At 40.2% G+C, this 21,744-nt stretch overlaps 1 protein-coding gene across 4 annotated transcripts in view; it reads right to left on the bottom strand.

Annotated features, from left to right (window-relative positions):
• Positions 1–21,744, bottom strand: part of CARMIL1 (capping protein regulator and myosin 1 linker 1) — a 398,430-nt gene that overhangs the window by 132,823 nt on the left and 243,863 nt on the right. For all 4 annotated transcript variants that reach the window (XM_068236999.1, XM_068237000.1, XM_068237001.1 and 1 more), the window contains 5 exons: positions 18,082–18,163; positions 16,007–16,106; positions 15,854–15,908; positions 10,710–10,882; positions 753–821 (listed from right to left, as the gene is read on the bottom strand). In XM_068236999.1, coding sequence (XP_068093100.1) covers positions 753–821; positions 10,710–10,882; positions 15,854–15,908; positions 16,007–16,106; positions 18,082–18,163 — 479 coding nt within the window. The remainder of the gene's footprint in view (positions 1–752; positions 822–10,709; positions 10,883–15,853; positions 15,909–16,006; positions 16,107–18,081; positions 18,164–21,744) is intronic.

Below are 21,744 nucleotides of genomic sequence, written 5' to 3'. Positions count from 1 at the left end.
AAAAAGTAGCCGGGTGGGGCGAGATGAGAGAATGCAGGTCCGGTGCTTGTGTGAGCAACTCTGCTTACAGAATAAGAGGAGGTGAGCCGATGACAGCCGGGTGCTCACCAAAACTAGCCGGGTGGAGCACCCGGCTAAAAGAGCCTGTGGAGAACACTGTCTATAGGTAGTATTAAAATCAGTGTTTTGAATGATTTGGGATATCTTCACTATATTTATTGCAAATACAAAATAAAATACATATCTTAAACCAGCCAGTCTCACAGCTCAGATAATGGCATCGGTTTCTGCCTGCCAACAAAATAAGGCCTTCACAATTAAATCAGACTCCAGGACAGGGAAGTCAAACCAGTCCTTCGAGGGTAAAGGTCCTCACACATTTTAGACACAGCTCCAATTCATTGATGGGTCTGAATCGGGAAAGGTGTGGTCAATCAGGTAGAACACATTACTCTCTTTCTCAGTTCATCCTAAACACTGGCATGGATCTGGCCCTCCAGACCTGGAGTTTGACACCTGTTCTCTAGGAGCAATAAGTTGGATATATCAAAGTCTATGCAAGAGGATGTGATGCAAATTAAGTAAAAGTGGAGCAGATGCCCAGATGAAGGATTCTGATAGCTCCACTCTTGCACCAGTTCTGCTCCAATTGTACTTGCACTGGTTTAAATAAAACTGCCTCAATGGCTTATAAATGGTTCTACTCATTTTGCAAAGCCAACAATATGCCCTAGTGGCATGCTCAAACTTACTTTTCCAGAGCTACAGCTATATCCTGAAATCCTTGTGCAGTAATGTTGTTCTTGTCCCAGATCACAGTCCTAAAATAAAAAAGAAAAACATTTGTAAATCATTTGCTTAGGTTTTTAGTCCATCTTTCTGCAATCGTGCAAAACTTCTAAATCTATACTAGTAACATGAACAGTGTTATGTTATTGCAAAGGGTGCAATTATACAGGATCTTGGAGGCACTCTTCTTTCATTGGGAACTGTCAGTTTTCTACACGTTTGAGTACTACTGAATTCTGCAGGGCACCACACAACCACTGCCCAGAGTCACCTAGACTGCATTTTAAGGAGGGCGCCAATTTGTTGTGTGACAATGGCCCTATTTTATAGACCTACAACAATGAAACTCAGCAATTCTTCTTTGCTCTAAAAGATTATTTACAGCCTTAAACCAACTATCAGCATTTTTTTTAGCTGAAGAGCATTCAAACAGTTAAGCACAGCACTTCATTCTGCAGTGGAAGCTTGTGATCCAAACTGTTAGCTTGTGATTCGAGGTAATAACATTGTATCAACAAAGGTATGTAAATAACGGATAATTCAGCAACAGCTGAACTGAACTAAAAAGAGCTGCCAAGCAGACACAGAAATGTATCACTAGATAGCTGCTGTACTTATATTAAAATCTATTAATATAATGCAATGGCCACTTTCAGAGCAGATAAACTATACTTTGCGAACTTGTAATTTGTAAACAGACAATATTACTTGTACACAAAATCAAATATGGTAACTTTTTATTGCATGTTATGAGCTTTATTCCATTTTAAAGAGGAACTTTAACCTATAATTGAACTTTATTGCAATCAGTAACAGATATCCCTCTTCCCACAAAAATATTTTCCTTTTTTCAGATAGATCAGAGACAGCTTTTGGGCTGATATTGTGGTTATATCCCTCCCACAGTGTGATGTCAGGACCATGGCCCTGACAGTTTACTGTGTAACCTTGTTGCATTGTGGGAAAAAATTCCTGTTTCCAACTGCCAAGCAAGGCATATCTCCCTCTGCGTAATGTTGGTTCTCCCTCTGCGGAACGTTGGTTTACTGAGAGTGTTATGCACAGAGATCACCTGCCAGTACAAAAGATGGTGCCACCTGTTATAAATTTCAGAATGTAAATTGGGGTGAGGAAAGATTTTACAATGACTAAATCATAGAACAATGAATATAATAAAAGCGATTTAATAAATTACTGTACATTATACATGAGTACTGTATTATTTTCACTACAGTTCCTCTTTAAATATTTATAGTATTCCTATTATACATGGTGCTCTGTCAGTAATATACTATACACATGTAATTAATAACTGTTCCATATCCTTGTACTGTCAGTCCTAGGACAAACCCAATTAACACACAAATAATACATTTTATAGCTGGCCACATGCAGACGTTATAAATGGATTTTGTTGAAAATGTTGAACTAACAACCACAGGCCCAAAATCGGAATGTTACAAGCAAAACAATGGGACCTTTTGGTTCAGAAATAACTGTTAGTAACTGGACTAACATTTCAGGCTACTTACACATCAGGACATTGCGTTTAGGGGACGTTATAGGGCACATAACGTGCCCCTAACGCAATGCCTGGTGGTGTTGGAGCAGGACGCTACCAAGAGCCACGTTACAAGCAGCTCTTGGTGCGCCTGCTCTGACGGAGGCACTGCGGAGACCACGTGAGCGGAGCTCTCCGCATCACATGTTGCCGCAAGCCAATCCGCGGCCGCTCCAGGATGTAAACACTGCAAGTGCAGTGACTAATAAGTAGCCATGTGCTTGGCTACGTAGTGGCCTCTCCCCGCCTCCTCTCCGCCCATAAAAAAAGCACCTACTGAGCATGTGCAAACAGTCTAACGCGGCTTAGCCGCGTGTAAAGTACTGCATGCAGAACGTTATGTAGACGTGCTGCGTTACAATGTAACGCAACGTGGGCACTGTGAATAGCCCATTGATTTTTCATTGCTGTGCGTTGGGGTGCGTTACAGGCTGCTCTAACGTGCGCCTGTAATGTCCCACTGTGAAAGCAGCCTCAATCAGTGAGTCGGTCAGAACCAGAACAAGACAACATTTCTTGTTGGGTCTTCACCCCAAGAACACGGTCAGGAACAAACATGCAACAAACAAGCTATTTGACCACTTCAAACATTACTTACAACAATCATAGACAGGGGTTAACACTTAACAATAATAAGGACATGTAAGTGCTGCTTTTTCTGCACACAAGTTTTCCAGCATGACTAAAATCTCTCATCATTCAGTGACAGACAAAAAGGAAAGGGAAATGGCCCCTTCTATGCTCACAGTCTGCATGCAATGTGAGTAACTAAACAGAGGTAAAGCTAAACAGAGGTAAGCTCTACAGACAGTAATAGAACTCCAGCAGTTTTATACACAAGCAAGTAAGCACTAGTCAGAATTTTTCTATATAAATCGTGTAATCAGAGAAGTGATATGCTGTGCAAAAAAAATCAATAACCCTGCTGGAAATGTACAAATGTACAGCACTTGATGAATGATAATGGATAGAATAGCATTAATGCCTGTCTCCAGGCACAGCACTAATGCTAGGTACACACAATAAGTTTTTATAGTCGATTCTGTTATCTTATCATTTTTCATTCACTTCTATGAGAAATCGAGCGGCAAAATGATCGAAAGTAATATCGGATATGTCGCAAATTATCTATCGAACGCCTCTATCGAATGGAAAAATGTATCATGTGTACCTAGCAAGTTTACAACTTAACAGATGAGTAATCACAGTAGATAGACAGACAGACAGACAGACAGATAGTACAAGGGGAGTCAGCAGCCTCACACATGTCTCTTTTCAAAGGAGCAGTGTGCAACACAAGTGGACAATGTATAAACAAAGAGTCCAGAAGTTACAACGCACAGCTCGCAGTTATTGAATTAAGCAACAAAAGCAATAGCACATTATTTTGGTTGTCCCCAACCTTTGACAATGCTGCATTGACTACAGAGCAGGATCATCCACCAGGAAAACCAGGCAGGTGCCTGGGGCCAAGTGGGTGTAAAGGGGTCCACCTGCCACCTTCTCTGGTCTCTCTCCAGTTCAGCTTACCAAAATTACTACAAGGGGCCCCAAATCTACTACTTTGACTAGGGCCCTATTACACCTTAAAGCATACCAGAGCCGAATAAACCTAGAGAAACGGGGGGTGCAGGCATATACTGTCACCTGTCCTAATGGCTACCGCTCCGCCTGCTCTCCTCTCAGCCGAAACCGTCTGCTATTGCTTTAATGCTCTTGTTGCTCAATTCAATATATACGAGCTGGGTGCTGTAACTCCTGGACTCTTTAACACTATATATATATATATATATATATATATATATATATATATATATATATATATATATATATATATATATATATATATATGGGAAGGGGTGTCAACATGGCAATTTGGGGGAGGACAAAGGCCACTCAGTGCTGCTCCTGGGGGGAGGAAGTAAACAGACAACTAATGCCACTATATTAGAGGGGGGAGTGGTCGAGGGGGCCTCATGTTAACTTTTTTGCCCAAAGTTTATTTTAGCTAAAATGGCCCTGTCTGGTCAACCTCAATGTTGCACAAGGTTATCCAGAATGCACTACAATCAGCACAGTTGTATAGGCAGTAGAAGTGTGTGCACTGACATGTTAGTACATTAATCTAGGAGGTCCTGCATAGTTAAACAAGCCACACTGCACTCTGCCTCCACAGATCTAGAAAGCACAGAGTGATTAACAAGAGTTATTACATATTGACAATTATAGCTGATCACGCTGAGCATACAAGTTTAAAGGATACCCCAACTGAAATGTGACATAATGAGATAGACATGTGTATGTACAGTGCCTAGCACACAGATAACTATGCTGTGTTCCTTTTTTTATTTTTCTGCCTGAAAGAGTTAAATAGAAGGTATGCAAGTGGCTGACTCAGCCTGACTCAGACAGGAAGTGACTACAGTGTGACCCTCACTGATAAGAAATTCCAACTATAAAACACTTTCCTAGCAGAAAATGGCTTCTGAGAGCAAGAAAGAGGTAAAAAAAAGGGGAATTTCTTATCAGTGAGGGTCACACTGAAGTCACTTCCTGTCTGAGTCAGGACTGAGTCAGCCACTTACATACCTGATATTTAACTCTTTCAGGCAGAGAAAGAAAAAAAAGGAACACAGCATAGTTATCTGTGTGCTAGGCACTGTACATACACATGTCTATCTCATTATGTCACATTTCAGTTGGGGTATCCTTTAAGGAATGCTTTGTGGGATTTTCCTCCTCCTTGGATTTGATGCTAAAATGACATACTGTACATAGCTGATGGCGTATAGATCCAACACTGGGGCAGAATAACAATGTCAATGCACCATACATACAGTACATAATTCCACAGAGTAGACAGCGAGTATGCTGATGTGATTGCAAAGCTTTCTCTTCTTGTGAGCATTACCTCATTTTAGAACTACCGACCTAGAAGCCCAAGATAGGGTTCCCCACCTCATCTAATCCTAAAGAAGTCAATCATGCCTCAAAGCAGATCCAATGTGTGAAACAGAGGGTACCGGTATGTGGGTGTGCTGCCTACAACCAAGGTATTCCAGTAACATAAATTCTAGGTGATCCACTATAATGCAATTTGTAAATTAAATTACATTTTTTTTAGGCATCAGTTGAAAATTAAAAATGTAAGTCATACCTGAATTTCACATGAGGGCAGGTGCAAAATGAGCAGTACATAGTGCAGTTATGTACAGTAATTAGTGTAGAGATAAAAATCATCACAAATTCCCATTTTAATTGTACCACCTCCCAATGGGCAAAGATCTTCAAAGCATTAATATTTATTTTTTTGCAATAAAGAAAGCCCATGATCCATTTCCTACTTGTTTGTTAAAGATTGCATAAAAAATGCTAATGTACTGTATAATGGATTTTTGTATTTGTGCTTCAGTAATTGTCAATGGATGTGCTTTTAAAACTCCTGCAAACCCAGTCCAGACTGCAACTGCATGAATTTCCTCCATGCCGAAAGGAATACACCAGCAAGCTCTTGCAAAGCACATGAAAAACCAAATGGCAACCGGTTACATTTTTCCGACTTGCAGTACCATTTGTCAGAGGAAAACCTGCTCCATGATCAACTCATGAGCATTGTATACAGTTACCATATTTTCTGGTGGAACTCGATGGACGGATGGATTTTTTCAATCCAACTATTTAACTGTTCCTAACTTACTAACTGTAACAGCGCTATGAATGCTTACGGCTCTGCTGAGTATGCGTTTGTCAGGAGAGATCATTACCCAGTGCGAGAATATTGTTGCAAAAATAAATATAGACATTGTAAGGATCTGTGCCTGTTTGGGGGTAGCAGTGTTAAAGAGGGGATGCTGTAGAGCTTTTTTACTTTGTGTTGATTAACCCCCTTGCCGTTCCAATTGTGTCGGCAAGGGGGCGGCGCAGCACTTTCTTTTTTTTTTTTTTTTTTTATTCATGTAGCTAGCCTAGCGCTAGCTACATGATAGCCGCTGACAAAACCGATCGCCGCCGGTGCTCTCTGAAAGCAGGAAATCCCGTTCAGAACGGGATTTCCTGCTGGGACGTCGTGACGTCAGAGGGAATCCCAATCCACCCCTCAGCGCTGCCTGGCACTGATTGGCCAGGCTGCGCAAGGGGTCTGGGGGGGGAGGTGTATCGGCGCGGCGGGTAGCGGTGAATCGACGGCGGCGATTGAAATATGCACGCAGCTAGCAAAGTGCTAGCTGCGTGCAATAAAAAAAAAAGAATTGTGAAAACCGGCCCAGCGGGGGCCTGAGAAATCCTCCTGCGCAGGTAACCCCGAGCTGAGCTCGGGATAACCGGCAAGGAGGTTAATGTATATTACTGCACAATCAAACAAGACACAGTGCTATATACTATGTTATATGGATTCAGTGACTATACTTGAGTACTTTTTATTTTTTACTGGTATGTGAATAAAATTAAAAATAGAATCTCCCACTAATGGGGACGCAAACTAACACACCAACAAACTAAAACTGGCTATACACTTATAGATTTCCACCCAATGTTCCAAAACAATCGATTCCTTTTCAAAAAGAATCAAGTCAAAAGGAAAAGGAATTTAAAACTACCATACACTGCACATCAATTTCCAATAGATTCCAGCAGGGAATCTATAGAAAATTGATTGCACTGCATTGAAAAGTGCAACTCTGCAGTTCAAAGCTGTAGCCAATCGATCTGCCAATGCTCGTGCCCCATCCTAAACGATTGATTCTGTCAATTGATTTTTTGTTTAAAATGGATTAAAAAAAAATAAAAATCGATCGATCGATCTGACCTGGGGAATCGATTCCCAGCAGATGAATCAAATCTGCAAGGAATCGAATAAGAAAATCAGTGAGTGTATGGCCACCTAAACACACCCAGTTTCACATATTGGGGTATTTTAGTATAGGATTAGATCATTAGTAAAGTAACAGAATCGGCAATAAAACAAATCCTAAAAATATATATTAACAACAGCAAACAAACAACATTTGTAGAGCGCTTTTCTCCCATAGGACTCAAAGCGCATAAGCATGGCTCAGACCATCGTGGTACAGAGGAAGAATTTTATAAATCTGGAAATGCCAGGCTAAACAGGTGGCTTTTCAGTCTGGATTTGAATAGCTCCAGGGATGGTGCTGTCTTTACTGGGTGTGGCAGGGAGTTCCAAAGAGTAGGGGCAGCATGACAGATGGCTCTATCTCCAGATTTTTTGAGGTGCATTCTGGGAGTGACCAAGTTTATAGAACTTGCTGATCTGAGGTTGTGAGAGGTGTGGTGCAGCTTCAGCAAGTCCTTCATGTATCCAGGGCCCAGATTGTGCAGGGATTTGAATGTCAGCAGTCCAATCTTAAAGAGTATTCTCCATTCTACTGGTAGCCAGTGCAGTGAGCGAAGGATCGGTGTAATGTGACAGTGGCGAGGCTGGTTTGTTAGCAATCTGGCAGCAGCATTCTGCACTAATTGCAGGCGACGCAGGTCCTTTTTGGGGAGGCCAGCATAAAGGGCATTGCAGTAGTCCAGCCGTGATGTGATGAAGGCGTGAACTAGGGTTGGAAGATCCTCTGGGGGAATCAGATGTTTAATCTTTGCAATGTTCTTCAGATGAAAGTAGGAAGATTTAACTACAGATGAAATTTGGTTTCTGAAACTCAAATCCCCATCGATTAGTACGCCAAGGCTGCGCACAAGGTTGGAGCTGTTTATGTCTGAATTCCCAATCCTGATTGGTGTTGCTTTAGGATAGAGCTGTTTTGATGGCGAGCACTGGCTTTGGACAAAGAGGACCTCAGTTTTGTCAGCATTCAGTTTCAACCAGTTATCATTCATCCATGCCAGAAGCTCAGCTAAGCAAGAGTTTATTTTTGGAGTAGGGTCTGTTCCACCAGGTTTGAAGGACAGGTATAGCGGTGTGTCATCGGCGTAGCAGTGGTACGTTAGGCCATGTCGTTGGATAAGTGTACCGAGTGGCAACATGTAGATTCTGCGTTTCCTGAGTATCCCAAAGGATTTTAAGAGGAGAGCTAGTGAGGTGTTAATTTGTAATTGTTTCTTGGGAGGGAGGGCAGGCAGAGAAAAGGTCCTTTAATGAGTATTTGTATGTTGACATTAGAGACAATAGACTTGTTCAGATAGCTTTTACTTCTGGAATCATGCTGAGATCAAAGGGGATCTGTGCAAGATGCTTTCATTCCTACGCAGAGTTAAGCCGCATCTACACGTGTAGATGCAGCCGCGATGCTCCTTATCAATCGAGCCGCTGATGCGGCTCGATTGACAAGATCCGACAGGACGGATCTTGCTTCCGCCGATTCCCTGCTCGCTCCCCGCTAGGAGACAATGGCAGGGAATCGTGCGGAAGATAAGCGGCGCGGGGACAAGCGGGAATCGAGCAGGTATTGATGCCGGGGGACGCGGCAGGCACGCGGAAGAGGCGATCCGGCGGCTAATCGAGCCGCCGGATCGCTGCAATGTCCCATCGTGTAGATGGGGCTTTGGATCATAGATTTATTTTAAGTAAAGTTCCCTGTTTTAGAGTTAGATGATAAATGATAAAATAAATGTGGGAAATAGTCACTTGGTGCATATGCCTTGGATAATGGATAAAGGATTACTCACAGGTTGGAGTGAGGGCAATCACAGTGAGGTTGAAGGTCTTGTTTCAGGTCAGCTGTTAGAAAGCTTGGTGTGTTCAGGAATGGTAGGTTTCATGTAGGATTTCAATCCAGTTTAAATCTCTGCCATCCAAAGTAATCCGATTGTTCTGGTTGGTTGTAGTCGTGATGGGTGGAATTCCTCTGTATTTTGGGTCCAGTTTCAGCACAAATAGGTTTAAAGATGTGGAAATCCGAGACAAGGTCTGGAGCAGCTTAAGAGAGCTGCAGCCCGGCTGGGCGCGCTCAGTAATTGTCATTTGATTATATTTATATATATATATATATATATATATATATATATATATATATATATATATATATATATATATATATATATATATATATATATATATATATACATATACATATACATACACATATATATACATATACGAAGAGGAAAAGTATTTATTTTTTTTCAATAGGTGACTGGCTTTAACTGAATTTTATTATTTATTTTTTTGCCTGGAGTTCATCTTTAACCACTTCAGCACCACAGGGTTTTTTGCTTAAAAACCAGAGCAATTTTCACATTTCAGCGCTCCTCCCATTCATTCACCAATAACTTTATTGCTACTCATCAGATGTAAATGATCTATATCTTGTTTTTTTTGCCACAAATTATGCTTTGTGAGGGTGATATTTGCTTTTAGTAATTATGTTATATATGCATTTTAAAGGGAAAATTTAGAAAAAAAAGAAAAAATACACTATTTCTCCATTTCCATCCACTATAGTTTTTAAATAAACAATGTTACCATAGGTAAAACCCACATATTGTATTTGCTAATTTGTCCTGGTTATCTCAACATTTAAATAATGTTCCTAGTACAATGTATGGCGATAATATATTAGTTTCTGCTTTGTGTTTTTTGTTTTCTCATTGTACTCTATCAGTAATTAAAAGCCCTTATCTTCATGATTAACAGTAATACACTCTCATGGCATACATATTTTAAAAGCTAAGTCCCTAGGGTAACTATGTATTCTCTTTTCAATGCTGTCACTTTTGTTTTTTTTTACAAGTATTTATTTAGGGGTATAGAGTACATGAAAATAACAGTTTTATTGCTTTTCATTCAGTTTTCCGGTAAAAAAACAATCACATGACTTAGCTCTCAGTTGCCAAACAACACAAAATCTATTCTCTCACTTGTCACGGTTAAAATGATACTCTATATACATAATCAGATAGCTTATTGGGCATACAGCACACTGTTTACCACAAGTACGCATATTTACTCCCCTGAGATTCAGATGAAGTTTTGTGGGGAGTAGATAAGCGTAGCAAGGGATTCAAAGTGGTTAACAGATTTAGAATGTCAAAGCAGATTTAAAGTAGACTTCTTGAACAGAACAGAAGGAAAACAGAGAAATGCACCGTATATTTAGAGAGTTTAGCCTCTCCGATTCCCCCTCATCCGTGTCTAATTACAAGTTTTAATTTGATCCCTCAGCAATGTCATCTGACTTCCACGGCAGATGAGCTTATTTGAAAGCACAGGATTTTAACAATATGTCTGCTTCCATGAAAGCAGGAAGCAGACAAACTGAAGATGTATTGCAGTATTTGTATCAGCTGTAACAAACAAAATGTTTTTCTTTAAAACTTATTATGCTTTTCCATATCTTTTAGAGCAGAGAAGCAGTTCTGAGTTCAGGTCCGCTTTAAGGAAAGAAAGATCACTCACCTGAGCTTGGTGTTGATCTGCAAAGCCTTGGCCAGCATCTTCGCTCCCATGTCTCCCATGGCATTCCCACTTATATCTACTTTGGTCAATGATGTATTACTGCCAAGAGCATTTATGATGATTGTCACATCAGTCTTCAGCTTGGAGTCTGCCAGAGACAATGACTGCAAGGGCTGCAAAGACAATACATCACTTTAATTGTCATATGGCAATGCCACACATTCCACTTTTGAACTCCTAACATACATACATACATGGATCATACAAAAATTATACCGGCCCTGAATTTGCTAAGCTTACCTGCTGTCTTTAATAACGTTTCTATAGTTATCACCATGGTGATGAGGCATGTCGTATTCAGGAAACATTTTACCTCAGGCAAACCTAAAGTGAAAGTGAACCTCCAGACTAAAAAAATCTACTCAGCAGAACTGAAACGGCTTGGTGTTTCTGTAACAGTTTCACAGCATCATAACTTTGTTTTTCTTACCAAAGCATCATTTTTAGCTGCATTTTTAGCTAAGCTCCACCCATCAAAGAGAACTGCCCGGGCAGTTTTCCCTGATGCTGTGTAAAGCATGATGGGATTTCCTATGTTGTTATTCTCGTTGCCTAGCAACTGGGAGGGGTGATCAGCACACAGGACAGTTGGAACTGTGTCTCATGCTCCCTGTCACCTCCTTTCAACCAAAAAGATGGCTGCCCTTTTGAAATCAAACATTTGCCTGTTCTTTTAAAACAGGGTGGGTAAGAGATTATATTGCCTATCTATTTTAATTAACATAACTACTGCAACTTAATAACAGTATGTTTGTTTAGGCTGGAGTTCCTATTTAACTCTTCTGTCTTTAACTCTTCAATCCTTAAAATAACTCCAGAATTCTAGACTGGCTGTTAATTAACGGTGTGTGAAAATAACTACAGAGGAGGTAACTTAACTACAGAGGAGGGAACGTAAGGAATGAAGAGATAGGATAACTCTGTCACTGTGTGGTGGCAAGTTATCTCTTGCCTTCTCTCCAGCATGAGAAGCATGAGAAGTGAATTGAGGCCTATATCCTTAAATGACTTGCATATTCACCCATGAGGCATTATAGCAGTAACTTCTTGCTCATGTAAAGTGATCCATTTCAACGTCATGCTATGCTACATAATTGCTATTGTTGATGTCTTAATTGTACAATCTGTAACATTTATTGTATTTTTAACTTCTTACTACAAGAGAATTTTAATTAATAAAAAAAATGAATAAAAAAAAATAATTCCATTTTAAATCCATTTTATTAAGGAAAATTTGGCATTTTTTTTTGTTTGTTTGTTTTTTTCAGTATAAAAGTAATTTTATTATTTGCATCTCACTGACTTTAATGGGTTATAATAAATATTAATACTGTAATGCAGTCAGGGCCAGATTTACCACAAGGCACTATAGACACGTGCCTACAGGCTATATCGAATGAGAAGGAAGAGAGCAAAAGTCGCCACTGCAAGAACTGTCTTGCTTTCTTCCTTCTTATTGGACAGACTGTTGCTTTGGTCTGAGCATGCTAATAGCAGCCATATTGCAGACTCACAACCATTAGCCTACATCTATTGTTTCCCAGAAACAGTGCCAATGCATCACTGTTTCCTTCTTGATGTGCCTACAGGTGCCTGATGATGGAAAGGTGGCTCATTCCTCTCCCCGAGCTCCTCCCTCCTTCCTTCCCTATGCAGAGCCCTGATGAGTGTAAATGAGAGATCACTAACCCTGCTCTCGGCATTCTACTGACGAGATCTCCCTTCAGTCAGGGGCACCTTTAGCTACTTAATACTGAGGTTCCTATCGCTAGCTAATACTTGGGGGCACCTCTAACTACTTAATATTGAGGGTACTTCTGGCTACCTAATACCAAGGGGCACTTGTAGCTACCTATGGTGGGCAAATTAAGTAAGGAAGAAGTGACAGCTGGGACAGCCAACAGACTAGTGGTGTGATTTGGTGGAACCTTGAAGCTTCATGGAGGGCAAAGTCTAAGGTGTTAGAACATCTGTGCCTATAGGCTCCTGTGATGCAAATCTGGGCCTGAATGCAGTATATTTAAATCTATCAGTCCTCTTGGTATGGAAAGATTTTGGCCAAGTGATTGGTTAACAGAACATCAACATGTAGTGATTTCAAGTGTCAGAAATGACACTGCAATGTCTGCTTGACTTTTATAGCTATGAAATTACAGGGAAAATTCCTCTGTGCGTAAATTATTCATACTTGACAGCACAGATGAGAAATAACCTGAAGACAAAATATTTATAGAATCTGGTATTATGTAATAGCACACTGTGAGAGTTCAAAGAAGGTAACAAATATAAATGCACAGACAAACGCTGAGTACAGCAAAGCACTAAATGCTGAAAAACTACTGCTGACACCAAAAATAAAAGAAGAAGAACATGAAGCAAGTCTGGATCTCTAATAGGGAGTGAGCCAGGGGCAATCACTCGGCTTCCTTCAATGATGAAAGTAGCACTGAAGACACACATTAAGAGCATGAATAAAAAGGATATTAGCAGATGAAAGAGACAGCTTTAAAAAAAAGCTATAAAAATGTGCAGCCCTCTCTGCGGGGAAAGTCAGCACTTTAACTGAGGGTTTTTTGCTTACTTAAACTCTCCAACAGGTTATTCTTACATGTTGCATTTACTTTAGAAATATGCTAATAGGAATTGAATTTCACTCCAAGACAAAGTAAATTTCCCAGGGAGCTGAAAACACTGACTCTATTGTAGCAGCCAGGCTACAGCTCTGACGTCAGCTTGGTGGGAGGGTGAAGCTTCCAACCCTCTTACTGCACTACATAACAGACAGAATGCTATGGAGAGATCAGCCTGCACCTGCAAATTCCTCATTTCCTAAAGCATGAGGATGGCCAAGAAAAGTGGCAGGAAAGTGATGCAGTTACCCATGGCAACTGCCATGATCCTCTCTCTCATTTTCTAGTTCAGAATGGAAAATTAAAAGAAAAAACTGGATTTCTTTATAAAGGCCTCTACTTTTACTTTCTACTTATGTGCATTATACATATCACCTCAGTTAAAGGGACCCTGTCCGGAATCAGTGATTTCATATTTGGAAGCATATAGTCTAACTTCATCACAAGCATTGATACATTGATAGCTGTCATTAAAGGAGATAGACTGAGCCCAGGGGAGTCCTCGTAGTACTTAAATACTAAACTACAACCCCCCCTTACTATATGATCATTGCTAGATCTCAGGATGGTGCAGAGGCCAGGCAATGATGTCACTGAGAGTAGAGAGGGACATGGCAGAAGTTGGAGAGGAATGACAGGCTGTCAAAGACTTCCAAATCAGTAAATCCAGCCAAACACTAGAACTTACTGGGACTCAGAAGAACGGCATTATTATGAGAAGCTTAAGCTACTAAGTTGGTCAAGCTGCATAGCATACACCTGTTTTATGTCATGCACCTCTCCAAAGGTTTCCTTCAAGCCATCATTGTGGAGCAAAAGAAAGAGGTCCCACTACACCGATAGCTGGGTGAAAAAGTCTCTGTTTATTGATCACATCAGTAGGTGTACAAAAGTTAAAAAAGCTGACGCGTATCGGAGCTCAAGGCTCCTTAGTCATGGCTTACAACATAGTACAAAGCACTGGTTTAAATAGTCTAGTGCCAACCCCTAGGGATGGTCACTATTCTTAAAGTAGCAAGCACACATGAATATAAAAATGGCGAAGCCAATATACAAAGTTATATCTATTAAAACCAACACACAAGAACAATGCCAAGTTACATTTGTGCACAAAGAGACATATATCCGAATTACAAATACAAGATAATGCATATGATGGCATCATACAAAAATAGACATAATCCTCAAAGACAGTCTATTTGCAATGTAGCATTGATGAAGATTAGACTCCAGTGTCATACGTTAGACTGATGTCCAGTCTAGAGTTTAGGCCAGCGGGCATGCATGTGCCCAACCGCCATATCCAATAGGCCTCTCTTTTCCGCAATCGCCAATACCTATCACCCCCTCTGATGGATTGTGTGATCCTCTCTACTCCTTGAAAAACAAAACCCCTCATGTCCCCGATGTATTAAAAAATGTTTAGAGACACTTGAAACATGGGAGACATAGGCTTTATTTCTAAGACATCTAGATGGTCCATTGAAATGTTCAGAGATGCGTTGGCGCAAAGAACGTGTGGTGCAACCTACATACTGGAGTTTACCAATGGCGCAATTAATGAGGTAAACCACATTGTTCGAGTTACAATTAATGTATTGTTTAATCAGAAATTTCTCGTTTTTTTAAGCGGAAATTCCCTCTCGAGTTGAGCCATGGACACAACAGTACCTGCAGGTATTATACCCACACTTGTAAGATCCTGTATAAGTTAACCAAGTAGGGACCTGTGTGTTTGAACTCGAGAAAAGGCTGGGGGAGAGTTGTGGACATGCAGTAAAGTATTCCTCTTTCTACTATGAACAACACTTATAACATTTTATTCACAGATTTCTGTAATGTCATCATTTAATCCAAATGTTATGTGGGCTGTATGTTAGCATAAATGTTCACAAAAAGCCTGAGGCTGATACAGATGTAGTGCAAATACATGCTGCCTTGGTGAAATAAAACTACAGATTTAAACCCCGATTAATGGTAGATTTTCCTAAAAAGTGTTCAAATGTGATTCAGTTGCAGGGTTATTTACAAACTGTTTTAGCCTTCTTGTAGAAAGAAATTAAAATTCATATACTGAGACTTTAGTGAAATGTTGCCACTTCCTATATAAAAAAAACCAACCAACCAGAAGTGTGCTGTTCACAAAACACGGTACCGTTGCCCAGGAGGCAGGAAAGCATATTTTTAATTATGTGCTCATGTCTGGCAAATCAAAGCCAGCTGCAGAGTGGAATGTGAAGGTCATTTTTAATAACAACATATTACACAATAGCTTGATGTGCGTCATATGAATTTATCAGCAAATTAATAGCAGTTAATCAAAACCCAGCTACAGTTTTTCTTTAAATGATAGCTTTGAACAGACATTTGTAGGAGTCTGTTGGTGTCCATTGACAAAGGGAACGTTGCTTTATGGTTTATGCCAAGATGGCAGAAAAGTAAATTACTACTCACCGATTCTTCATCTTGTATCATATGTACCAAGTTATCCAGCACAGGGGTTAAATTTCTAAATCAGAGAAAGAGACATCAGGGTCGCAGTGCAGCAGTGATACATAATCAAACGTTGGAATTATACACAGCAGGAAAGGCAGAGACAAAGCTTACTTGGACTTCATATTGTTAAAATTCTTCCCCAGCGCCAAGTGTCTTATTGATCTGTTTTTACTAAGCCACACTACCAGAGTTGAGAGGTCAGCCTCCAAACCTGTGAAAAATGGAAAAGCGTTCCATCAAAATAACAGGAGATAAATGACAGACTACGGGTTCAGTACCAACAGTTCACTTAGAAATATGGTCATGCATTTCAGCTTGCTTTTCAACAAGCCCATTTTAGAAAATTGATTTTCTTTTTTTCTCTTACAAAAACGGCTTTGAGCAAGAAAAGTCAACTGCACTTATTATGCAGAGGAAATAAAGTCATAGTAGAGATACAGTAGAATCCCTTTATAGTAAACGCCAAGGGACCTGGCCAAGTAGGTTACTATATCAGGATTGGTCATACTTTCTATATTTCTACAGGCACATGGTCGGGACCTGGGGACTGAGTTTACTGTAGCCAGAGGTTTAGTATATAAGGTTTACTATATAAAAGAGTTAACTATAAAGAGATTCTACTGTCTTAGTAATCGGTCAAATCTGTGTTCATTCCATAGAAACATATTCCTAACTTGAATGACAGAATAGAAGTTACCAGCTAACTCCTGGGAAATTACCCTTTAACATTTGCTCATGGCTTCTGTGCATTCAGCTGCAATCCACTGTGCTTTGAAGTCAGAGCACAAACCTCATTCATCAATGTGTTTGGGTTACTGTGTGGCCTATAACCATCATACTTTATCATCATATTTTTAGCACAAGGTTACCAACTGTCCAGATTACTATTCCTGGACTGACAAAATATCTCACAATTAAGTGCATTTAGAGTTTTGGAGAAAATGGTAAACTCTGATGGAGATACCTGGGAAAGGAAAGAATTTCCCTTTTTAATAAGGACACTAACTGTATTTGAAACTGCAATAAACCATGTATAACACTTGGTTTAACTATGAACTAGGTCTATCTATGAAGATCCCAGCTGTTAATTTATATGGACGTACATTGTCATTGCTATAATGCCTGTATGCTTAAATCCTGTATTATGCTATTACCTTGTATATGAAGAATTCTTTCAATAAACCTTTATTTTTGTTTCCTCCCTCTACCGATGCCTAACCCTAAGACCTCCCTCTAGCAATGAATAACCCTTAACCCTTCCTCTATGTCTAACTCTTAATCCCCCCAGGTGGTGCCTAACACTTAACCCCTCGTGGCACTTAATATTTAAGAACCCCCCTCCTAACCTTAACCTACCTTCCCCCGCCACAAAGCCACGATTTGCAGAAAAGAAGGAAAATCTGGGTGCACAGAAGGTCCAATAAAATCTTGGGTGCTGAGGTTTGACAATATGCAAATTGCAGCATTACATAGAGGGCATTCCGGCAAACCTTAGCACTCGAAATTTTAAGGGGTGCCTCCATGTGCCCAAATTTCCCCTCTTTGCCACAAATTGCGGCTTTTACAATGGACGCCTATGCCGCGCTCGTTTTTCCGCAAGGGCTCCTGTGCCTTTTTTCCTGTTCCATACCTTTCTTGGCTTACAGAGGGAGAAGCAGGCAGGAGGAAGTAGGTTCCTCCTACAATAGCCTCATCTCAGAAGAAACTAAACATGGCCACCAGAGTAGTGAGAAACTCCTCCTGATAGGAGGGAAATCAACATTATGTAAAAGTAATACCTTTTAATGGCTAACTGATAAAGTTAAATTACTGTTTGGTTAACACGGTGCAGAAATTGTTTTGCTGCAGAGAGGGGGAAACTGGAACTAGAAGATAGGTAAGCAGTTAACTCAGCTGTTGGTAAACTGGATCAGCTGTCGAAAACTGTAATTTGCCTAGTCCAGCTGCTGCCTCCAGGATGGGGCAAGTTAGCATATAAGAGGTTTTACTCATTACTATGTCTGAACACACCTAACATAGCAATACTACTACTCATTTGAATGGTCAACTGGAAATGTCTGATCTCAATTTTGTTTCACCAACTATAGATAAAATAAGTATTGCTTGGATCAGGTAGCAATTACATCAAGCCCATAGGCATCTTAGCACTCTTTGAGTTGTGTTTAATAAGCAAAAATACTACGTACCATTATCAGAGATGTCCAGACTTGTTATATTGTGAATCTCTGCTATGCAGCCTTCTAGCACTTGTGCGCCTCCCGATCTCAACTACAAACAAGAGACAAATACAACTACTAAGAACATTACACAAAACTATAAAATACATCAGGTTTGTACTTTTGTCCTTTGCTTTCAGCATTCATCAACTGATCTTCAAACTCAATTTTCTCTACGTTACTGCAAAGGTGTTTTATTTTACTAGCCATTATTCATTAAAAACAGACCACACTATTGGATGTATTGCACTCTTCTGTTTTGCTTTTTAGTGGCTTATCTTTTTTTTATAATTTTGTTTTCACCAACAAAGAATTTATGCAGAAGATTCTAAATTGATTTTTTTTTCTATGAAATTAAGTTGACTAAATATAAAGGGTTACAAAATTACCAGGATGCTTAGGCAACATAAACCAGGCTTTGGTGAAAAGGGACTAAAATAAATAAACTCCCCTCTACTGAATGCACAGAGCAGAGCAGAAGAGGCAGAAAACAATCCCCAGTGTATCCAACAGACTAATTACTTTTCCACTTGTTACATAGAAGAGCATACATAACATTAACACCACTAATATGTGAAGTGAATAACACCAATTACCAGTACAATGGTACCTAATAAAGCGCACATGCATGGGAAATTTGGGCACAGGGTGATGCCGAATGTCAGCTCTCCCTGAACTGTTCCACTGACTAATATTTAATATATTGGCCTACTGAAACTTCATTCCCTTTCTAATGCAATTTATGCTCTGTGTTCTGCTGATACCCAAATTACACAGTGAGCGCCTCTAAAGCGGCAATTCACATTACAACCTATGGTGGCGCCCAAATCCTCGGTGCTGCACCCAAATTTACTGTTTTGCCTAACAAAGGGTGGGATCTCTTAGGCAGCAAATACACAATGAGTTCTTGAAGGTGATGTGCAGGAAGCAGGAAAAATGAACACGCACAAGGATGTGAAATGAAAAATTAAAAACTAACATCTGTAAATAAATAGGCCGTTAAGAACCACTAGGGAGTCTTGTTCAATGACTTCTTACTGGTTAGGTAGTGATTTCAGCCAGAATTCAAACCCAGTTCTCCTGTATCAGATGTGTTGCCGTTAACCAGTACAATATCCAGACGCTCTAGGGTCAGATTGTGACAGCTAGACTACAGGGCCAGAGCACCTCCAAACAGCAGATCATGTGAGGTGTTCTGGTATGCAGTGGTTATCTTCTGAATGTGCTCCAAGAAAGGAGAACTAATGAAGAAGTGCCAGGGTTATGGGTGCCCATAGTTCAATATGCCATGTGGGTAAAACTGCCCACAGGAGAAAAAACTAGAACACAAACTGCTGAAAAGTGTTTGAGTGCCCATTGCTAAACATTTTCTAAGGTCTCTGTCCAAATGTATAAGGTCTCTATCTAATTGGGCATCTGTGAGATGTGGTAGAAGTCCAATCTGTGGAAGTCAGCCTTCACAGCTTAAAGGACTATGTTATAAAGGTGACATATAATGACACTACATATAATGTCTTTTATATGGCACTGTTGACTCCATTTCCTTAAATCCATCTGTGGAGGGGCCTACAAGCTTCAGAGCTGTAAGCCCAGCCTCAGGCCTGGGACCCTTAGCAGCACTTTTCTAAGCACCAATGCAAGGGCGTAGCAATAGCTTTAGCAGTCATAGCAGCTGCTATGTGGCCCTGGAGCATAGGGGGCCCAGTGGGTACTAAATGTACTCACCATTGTTTCTCCACTCTCTGGCTTTTTCTCAGTGCCCTTCATGCAGTGTTAACTGCATGAGAATGTAAATTGCCCAATTACAGAAAATCATATCCATGGGGTAGGGCATCACTTAAGTGTCTACCTCTGAGGGCCCCATGAAAGTTTTTCTATGGGGCCCCATGATCTCTAGCTATGCCACTGCACCAATGATTTGAAAAGCTCTTGCACATCCCTCAAGTGATCCCTCTTGAGGGATGTGATTTAAAAAAAAACAAAAAAAAAATCACCCATAGCATTAGCGATAGCTTTACACATCTCAAGTGTTTAGAAAAGCACTGCCACTGGGTCCCAGGCCTTATTTGCAGGTTCCGGTGAATGGTTTAGAAATGACTCATATGCAATTCACCTAACATTCATTCATTTAAATTTCCACTGACCCAGGAAGAAAAAAAAAATGAGTCAATGAATGTCAGCAGCTGTCAATTAATTAGCTGGCTGCTGGTCAATTACCTTGCAGCTAGAGGTTTTTACTGCTACCTTTATTACCTCCATCTTTGCTCAACCCCAAAGTTTTCTAGATTAAAATGAGAATGTGCTGAACATCACATTGCACTTAATGACATCTATTTTATAGATTTTTAGTCAAATTGTACATTAATGATGATAATGTTAATGTAAAAGTAACTGATTTTATCAAGGAAAATAAAAATATATCCACAGAACACAGAGTTTCTTCCATGACTAGAGTTAACTGCGCTGTACTTGGCAGCACAAATATGTGATGTTCTATAAATCAGGTACATTGGAGAATATTCATGGGCCGATAAGCCTAATAAATGACTATCTGCCTCACAAAAGAACACATTTATATTCAGACGACGGACCGAGAGAGCCGGTTCTCAATCAGTTATGCAGCTCTGGCTGTGCAAATTGAGGCAGCGGAAGTTCTGTGCCAGTAAATTAATGTCAGCTGAAAAGAACGCAACAAAAACGTATTTGTTCCTAAATGGAAGGAAGTGTTAAGAGGTGGCTGGCAGAATAAATAGATAATACAGCAAAGAGGTACAATATAAAGAGAGCAGTGGAGATAAGACACAGAATGTACTTACACACTGACCAAGCTTAGGAAGCATTGCAGGGAAAGCAGACAGAGAGAAGTTCACAAAAGATGTTCATGCTAAAGCATATAAATGATAGAATGGCATAGCACCACAACATAATTAACTTTCTGCTAGAACATCCCTTACTTTGCATTACAGTTGTTTTAACATTTTGTTACGAGATAAGTATAAAATATTTGAAGTCAACAATCAAACAACATATGAATGAAGAACTTTACTAAAGGAAACATTCCAGTTTTAGGATCTGTGTTTTAATATTCAAAGAGGTGAGCATAGTGACTAATCTGTCAAATCAACCAATATATTTGCTATAACATTTGTCTCAGAAATTGTAGAGGAAAATGGCTTCACAATTTTTTATGCCCGTTTGGATAGGTCAGTGCTTTCCAACTGGGGCACGTGGACCACATTTGGCCAGCGAGAGGTCTTGCTTGCCCAGCCTGTTATCTGTGTCAGCCCCCCTCCTCTGGCAGGCCCACCTCTTTCACCCACTTGGCTCTGCCCCCTGAAACCAGGATGCTATTGCTCCGCCCATTCCAGACATAAACTACCAGTGCATGGCCCTCCATGTCCACAGATATTATGGCAAACCTTATGTCAGCTTGCTAACAGGAAAGCATGTTAAACATGCAACTAAAAACCACAGCTATTTCACAGAGTTTATAACAGACAGTGATGTGGAAGCATCCAAGTTTGCGGCCTGTCATTTTTTCCTGTGCCTGCATCCTGCATCCACACTGATCCATTACTGGATTTATCCGTTTTGAAATCAAAACTTCCACTTCAAGCCCACTTAAAATCTGGT

The sequence above is a fragment of the Hyperolius riggenbachi genome, chromosome 5, assembly GCF_040937935.1.
Source record: "Hyperolius riggenbachi isolate aHypRig1 chromosome 5, aHypRig1.pri, whole genome shotgun sequence".
In the NCBI taxonomy this organism is placed as follows: domain Eukaryota; kingdom Metazoa; phylum Chordata; class Amphibia; order Anura; family Hyperoliidae; genus Hyperolius; species Hyperolius riggenbachi.
The sequence above is the reverse complement of the archived record's forward strand: the minus strand, read 5'-3'. Positions and strand labels throughout refer to the sequence as shown.